Source organism: Arachis ipaensis, chromosome B03, assembly GCF_000816755.2.
Source record: "Arachis ipaensis cultivar K30076 chromosome B03, Araip1.1, whole genome shotgun sequence".
Lineage (NCBI taxonomy): Eukaryota > Viridiplantae > Streptophyta > Magnoliopsida > Fabales > Fabaceae > Arachis > Arachis ipaensis.
Genome location: NC_029787.2, coordinates 27,924,074 through 27,932,121, shown reverse-complemented (window position 1 = coordinate 27,932,121; position 8,048 = coordinate 27,924,074). Strand labels below are relative to the sequence as shown.

Below are 8,048 nucleotides of genomic sequence, written 5' to 3'. Positions count from 1 at the left end.
GTAGCAATCGTTATTCCACTCATTAACTATTTAATATTTATTTTTAATTTATTTTTTAATTCTATTGACAATCAATCAAGTTCCTATTCAAAAGGGTACTTGTTGCTTGAAAATATATGCAGGAATTTTACTCTATTTTTTTTTAATCGATGAATTTTTTTTCTCTGACACTACAATAAACGAGGCCTCAAAATTTGATCTACTGAAAATGTTCTTAAGAGATGACAATTTGTTGGTGGTTCAGAATTTAGAATGAAAGAATACAAAAGTGTGAGAACTTAGATTTTATTTGGATGGATGTAATGTAACACCCTAAGTTCTTATACTATCGTGGAGGTTTTTAAAATAAGGTGCCACACTTGATTAAGCAAAGAAATGACTAAATCGTTACGCAAGAAAGGAGTAAATGCGCGTAGAGCGGAAAATGGGTAGCACTAAAACGTTGGAATTTTAATAAAAATGAAATAGCATCTTAACCGTGAGTATGAAATACTTATAGTAAACTAAAACAAGAAAAGGAAACTAATACGTCCTAAACTAATCTCGTCGAAGAGGCTCCCATACTTGCATCCTATCCCATCCTTGATCAGGACTCTTCAGTTATTTATGAATCGAGGTACCAGCGTAAAACATGTGTGTAAAAGAGAGGGAAAACATATAGGAAAATAGAAGGATAACATCAACATAATCATAATTAAATCTAAGGAAAACATAGAACTCAAGCTTTCATTCGTGCCTTCTTCTTTCTTAATTTATAACTTATATGGAGGGTATTGAGCTCAAACCGATATAAGTGGGAGTCTCCTTCCCTTACCGAAGGTTCTTATCCCAAACGTTTTGGCGATCACCTTCCCTTACCGAAGGATCATATCGATATCTTGTCTTTGGGGGTCACCTTCCCTTACCGAAGGATCATTCCCTCAGTTTAATTTACACACAAGGTTATTTAGACATACACAAGAAGAGAGTCATATAAAAAGATATATTATTATATAAAATTGATGGGATAGTCCCCTTTCCTTACCGAAGGTTCTTATCCCAAATGTTTTTCGATCACCTTCCCTTACCGAAGGATCATCTCGATCGATCACTTTCCCTTACCGAAGGATCATATCGATATCTTGTCTTTGGGGGTCACCTTCCCTTATCGAAGGATCATTCCCTCAGTTCAATTTACTTTTGGGTTGTTTTAAACGTAAACAAGGGAAAAATCATATAAGTGCACATAATAAGAATATTAAATATTTTGAAGAAAAATATGTACTCTTGACTTTAAAGGAATAATGATAGAAGAGATCACATAGATGCACATAGGATTAAATTTTTAAATAAAATATTTGAGAAAGCATGTACTCTTGACTTTAAAGGAATGATGATAACATAATGGTATAATAGGTTACATGGATGCACATGATGGAATAAGGTAATTTAAATAATTGAAGTAAAATATTATAAATAATAATATAACCATGTAAGAGATCACACATATATCTATATGTTGAACAAGACATAAGAAGGCATGTACTCTTGGCCCTAAGGGAATATCAATATAATAATATAGGATATTAATTAGCTGAATAAAACAATTATAAAAAAACATGTACTCTTGACCCTAAGAAGATATTAATGATATAATGTAAAAAGTATAATCTAAGTGCATATAGTAAGAAAGTGAATGTTTGAAATACTTGGATTAGATATTATAAAAAGTATGTACCCTTGATCTTTAAAATAAAGGAACAATAATGATATAAGGGGTTATTTAGTTGCATATAATAAAATAGGGTTCCTTGAACAAGATATAAAAAGGAGCATGTACTCTCGATATTAAAGGAATAATAATAATGTAACGGTAGCAAAGGTCATGTAAGGGCACATAGTAAAATTAGGGAATGTTAAATAATTTAATAAAATGTTATAAAGGGGCATGTACTCTCAACATAAAAAGGAATAATAATTAAAGGGTCATGTAAATACACATAGAAAAGATATGAGATACATATTAATGGATTTCAAGAGGGTATAATTGACAAAATAAATAATCATGCTCAATGTAGATGAGAGATAAGCAAAGAATAATTCATGCCATAAAATACATGAAAGGTGATAGCCATGCATGGATGGAAGAAAACAAAATAAAGCATACTACATGCCATCATAAGTAAGAAAGGCATAATTCCCTACCTTCTTTTCTAACGCTTCTTTGAGCTTGCCTCTTGTGTTTGCCCACAGAATGTTATTTCTTTGTAGAGAGAGAAGGGAGAGGATAAGTGTTTGAGAGAAGTGATTTTCTACCTATGGGTGCTCCCCTATTTATATACATTTGGGGATGAGGTGGTTGGGATATTTTTAAATTTCAAATTGAGGGTGGTTACCAGGTTCCTATCCAAAATTTCAAAATTCTAAACTTATCTCCTAACTGATTTTCAAACTTCAAATTTAATTTTGTTTCTAGAATGGGCGGTTGTTACATTATCACCCCCATAAGAAAAGAATTTGTCCCCAAATTCCATGTCTGAACTTGGTCGATAAGGGTCGTTTAGATAACTTAGGGGTCCTACTGAAATTTTCTTACTGTTGGGGAGAAAGGAGATCCTCACCACGATTGTTACCTGTAAATAAGTCCGGGAGCTCCTGTCTCATGTCTGCCTCTTTTTCCCATGTGTAGTCTCTGGAATTACCGCTACCCCATGCCACCTTTACCAGTCGTATCGTCTTGCTCCTTAGTTGCTTCGTGCTTCTGTCTACAATCTCTATGGCTGGTAGTTCAAAGGTCAGGTCGTCTTTGAGTGTTACATCCTCTTGCTGCAACACCTGGCTTGGATCGTGCTGGTATTTTCGGAGTTGGGACACATGGAACACGTCATGTAGTCTTGATAGATTTGGTGGTATGGCAAGATGGTATGTCGACTTTCCTATACGTCGGAGGATTTGGAATGGACCCAGGTACCGGGGGCTTAGTTTTTGTACCTTAAGAGCCCTCCCTACCCCGGTGGGGGTGATTTTTAGGAATACGTGATCGACTTCCTGAAATTCGAGGGGTTTCCTTCGTTGATCTGCATAACTCTTTTGTCGACTTTGGGCGGTGCGCATTCCTTCTCTTATCCTCTTGATATCTTCCGTGGTCTGTCTTACTAACTCCGGTCCTAAGTAGCCTTTCTCTTCTGGTCCGTACCAGCATAAAGGAGATTGACATCTTTGCCCGTACAGTGCCTCATATGGTGCCATCCCGATGCTACCATGGTAACTGTTGTTATAAGCAAACTCGATCAGTGGTAGGTGACTCTCCCACTTTCCTGGTCTGTCCAGGACACAAGCTCATAACATGTCTTCCAACGTCTGGATGATCCTCTCCGTTTGTCCATCTGTTTGCGGGTGGTACGATGTGCTCAGGCACAATTTTGTCCCGAATGCCTTCTGCAGTGTGTTCCAAAACCTCGAGGTAAATCTTGGGTCTCTGTCCGAGACTATGGTTGTTGTAACCTCACGATCTCTTTGATATATAACGTGGCTAGTCTTTCCAATGAGTCGGTCGCCTTGACTGGTAGAAAGTGGGCAGTCTTTGTAAGTCGGTCCACGATGACCCATATAGCGTCACACCCTGTTTGAGTACGAGGTAGTCCCATGACGAAATCCATCGATATGTCCTCCCATTTCCACTCTGTGATGCCAAGGGGTTGCAATACCCTTGATGGTTTCTGATGTTCAATTTTTACCTTCTGACAAACCAGACATTTATTCACGACCGTAGCTAAATCCTTTTTCATCCCTGGCCACCAGAACATCTTTTTCAAATCATGGTACATCTTTGTCATGCCAGGATGAATGGTAAAATCTCCTTTGTGGGCTTCTTCCGCAATCTTGCCTTGAAGATCGCCTTCCTTTGGGACACAGATTCGACCTTGGTATCTCCACACCTTGTCCTCTCCTTCGGTAAAGCCTTTCAATTTTCCTTCTTTGACAAGGCTCAGGGTTTCTTAAAAATCGGAATCGGAACTCTGCGCCTTAGTTATTTGTTCTTTGAATTGACTTGCCACTGTTAGGTGGTTCAGACGTATGCTTTTTGGAGCGAGGGTGACTTGTAGGTTCATGTCTCTGAAATTCTTTATCAACTCTGCCTCTTTTATCATCAGCCATGATGCCTTGAGTACCTTCCGACTCAGAGCGTCAGCCACCAAGTTAGCCTTTCCTGGGTGGTAATTTAGAACAAAGTCATAATCTTTAAGAAACTCCATCCACCTCCTTTGTCGCATGTTGAGTTCCTTCTGGTCGAACAGGTACTTTAAGCTCTTATGATCGGAGAATACTCAACTCCGTACAAATGATGCCTCCATGTCTTCAGCGCAAATACTATCGCGGCTAGTTCAAGGTCATGAGTTGGATAGTTGGCTTCGTGGGTCTTCAGTTGTCTTGACGCATACGCCACTACCTTATTGCATTAGTACGCAACCCAATCCTTGTCCTGAGGCGTCACAGTAAACTTCGAAGGCCATGTCGGGGTTAGGTAAGGCTAGTACTGGGGCGGATGTCAAGCGACACTTTAACTCTTGGAAGCTTCTTTCGCAGTCTGGCGTCCAAGCAAACGGGGTATCCTTCCTGGTTAAACGGGTTAACGGCAGGGCTAGCTGAGAAAATCCTCTTATGAACCTTCTATAGTAGCCCGCCAATCCTAAAAAAACTCCTTATTTCTGTGACTGACGTCGGCCTTTCCCAGTTTAGTACCGAGTCTATCTTACTGGGATCCACTGATATTCCGTTGCCGGAAACCATGTGTCCAAGAAATTGTACCTCCTTCATCCAAAACTCACACTTGGATAGTTTTGCGTACAACTTTTTTTTTTCTCGAAGGGTTCCCAGTATTACACGCAAGTGCTCCCTGTGTTCTTCTTCTATCTTGGAGAAAATCAAAATATCATCTATGAATACCACCATGAAACTGTCGAGGTAAGGTCGAAAAATTCTATTCATGTAGTCCATAAAGACGGAGGGGCATTGGTCAACCCAAAAGACATTACGGTGAACTCGTAGTGTCCGTATCTCATTCGAAATGCTGTCTTTGGAATGTCTTCCTCTCTTACCCTTATTTGATGATACCCTGATCTCAGGTCGATTTTTGAGAACACTGTTGCACCTTGTAGTTGGTCCATTAAGTCACCTATTCTTGGGAGGGGATACTTGTTCTTCACCGTGATTTTGTTGAGTTGCCTATAGTCCATGCAGAGACGCATGCTGCCGTCCTTTTTCTTCACAAACAATACTGGAGCTCCCCAGGGAGAGGCACTTGGTCGGATGAATCCTTTTTGCAGCAGCTCCTCTAGTTGGTTCTTCAGTTCAGTGAGTTCCAATGGAGCCATCCGGTAAGGGGCTATGGAGATTGGTCCTGTCCCAGGCATCAATTCTATGGAGAACTCAACCTCTCGTGTTGGGGGAAACGAGGGTATATCTTCGGGAAAGACATCTGAAAAGTCGTGTACTACTGGTATCTCACAGAACTCCTGATGGGAGTCTGCTTTTACCGAATTTAGCAAGGCATATTCTTGCCTCGTACTGGTGTCTTCGGAGGATCTTGGAAGGTCACGTGTGTCTCGTATGGATTGAGAAGGGAAGATGACTTTTCTCTCAAAACAATCTAACGAGACTCGGTTTTCGTTGAGCCAGTCCATTCCTAGGATGATGTCTAATCCTACTAAAGGGAGGCACACTAGGTTAGCAAGGTGTGATCTACCTGAAATGAGGATGCAAACCCTCTGACAGACCTGCTGAGGGCAAAGCCTCGTCCTTGACGTTGGGGTGCATCGGCAGAGGGTGGGAAAACTGTTGGACATTCCCTGTTTATGGATAACCATAGGAAGAGGCTTCATTAGTCATATCTCCTAGGATCGACTTTGCTCTGATACCAATAATGTAACACCCTAAGTTCTTATACTATCGTGGAGGTTTTTAAAATAAGGTGCCACACTTGATTAAGCAAAGAAATGACTAAATCGTTACGCAAGGAAGGAGTAAATACGTGTAGAGCGGAAAACGAGTAGCGCTAAAACGTTGGAATTTGAATTAAAGTGAAATAAACATATAGTAAAATTAGGGAATGTTAAATAATTTAATAAAATGTTATAAAGGGGCATGTACTCTCAACATAAAAAGGAATAATAATTAAAGGGTCATGTAAATACACATAGAAAAGATATGGGATACATATTAATGGATTTCAAGAGGGTATAATTGACAAAATAAATAATCATGCTCAATGTAGATGAGAGATAAGCAAAGAATAATTCATGCCATAAAATACATGAAAGGTGATAGCCATGCATGGATGGAAGAAAACAAAATAAAGCATACTACATGCCATCATAAGTAAGAAAGGCATAATTCCCTACCTTCTTTTCTAACGCTTCTTTGAGCTTGCCTCTTGTGTTTGCCCACAGAATGTTATTTCTTTGTAGAGAGAGAAGGGAGAGGATAAGTGTTTGAGAGAAGTGATTTTCTACCTATGGGTGCTCCCCTATTTATATACATTTGGGGATGGGGTGGTTGGGATATTTTTAAATTTCAAATTGAGGGTGGTTACCAGGTTCCTATCCAAAATTTCAAAATTCTAAACTTATCTCCTAACTGATTTTCAAACTTCAAATTTAATTTTGTTTCTAGAAGGGGCGGTTGTTACATGTAAGTAAATAAAAAAGAAGCAAATAAAAAAGAATGAAGTGAAAAATTAAATTTTTTTAGTTGTTTGAATAAAAAAAATTGTATATAATTAACTTCTCTTTCATTTCTCTTCACTATGGGAAGAAAGTTTTTTAGGTAACAGGTCTCACCACTTTTTTCATTTTTCTTCTATATTTTTTTTTTATATTTCTCTCTCCCACTAATTTTCTTTCGGCTTCACCTCAAAAATAAAGCTTTAAGACAGAAAATAAAGAAAAATTAATAATAAATAAATAAGTGTGGGTAATATTTTGAGTGAGGTGTGCCATATCAGTGAGGAGTTCGTAATAATTATATAAAATAATTTTTATTGTAATCTTTATTGTAAATCAGAGTTGATTAGTTACTTGACTTTCTTTTATTAAGTAAAGGATAACTAAGTAGAACAACAACCTTTTACTATTATACTTGAGGAATTTTAACAATGATAGAAATTCTGATTAATCTTCTCCTAATCAAGATTTTTTATTTTAAATATTAAAAACCTTTTGTTAATTTTTATTGCTTTAATTAATAATCATTTTATTTTTCCGTTCTCCAACTCTAAAATTTCTTAGAAAAATTCTGACCAATAAATTGCACTCTTTTGTCAACTTGTTGGGAGACGACCTGCGAATTCTACTCCCAGTATTTTATTCTTAAATTGTGACAACTCTTTCTAAATTGATAAGCGGAATTTTCGTCGGTTAAGAACTGTACTTACAACGCTATTTCTATTATAAATTCTTAATCGGCAACTTTTTCCCCATCAGTGTCCCCAACCACGTGTCACACATGCATGTTGATGAGCCCACCAAGATGTATACTCTCCAAAGCTGATTCAATGCCCCATTCCCTTTCACTTTTGAAGCAGCAACCACAAATCCTCCTCTCCTCCAACCCCGCCAGCTTCATTCATTCATTCTCCTCCATTGATGAACCTTTGAATAAAAAAAAAATGGACCACTCATTTTTAGTAATGCCTAGAAAATGTCAATCGTCCGGAGCTCCACATTGCTAATTATCTTGATTATCTTAACTATGTAAGTTTTTACTTTAAAAAAAATTATTTTAATTAAAATAATAATTATAATATTAGAGATTAGTAGTTTATTATATGATAATTTTAGAAATTAGTGTAGTAATAATTTTTAAATATTTTAATTTAATTAAAATAATTTTAGGGATTAGTAATAATAAATTATAATGGTAATGTTAGAGATTAGGGATTAGTGTAATAATATTGTTTAAAAGGAAGGATTATGGTACATTATGATAATAATAAATTAATTATTGTTAATAATAATAATAATAATAATAATAATAATAATAATAATGTTATTAAAAATAGAGATATGATA

At 37.0% G+C, this 8,048-nt stretch overlaps 1 protein-coding gene across 1 annotated transcript; it reads right to left on the bottom strand.

The window, feature by feature from the left end:
• On the bottom strand, positions 2,572 to 3,228 carry LOC107632802. Its single transcript, XM_016336453.1, has one exon. It carries the CDS (start codon positions 3,226 to 3,228, stop codon positions 2,572 to 2,574), a length of 657 nt encoding a protein of 218 aa, XP_016191939.1.

Coding starts and splice junctions, on each gene's coding strand:
- LOC107632802 (XM_016336453.1), bottom strand. CDS start 3,228: ATGGCACCATATGAGGCACTGTACGGGCAAAGATGTCAATCTCCTTTA.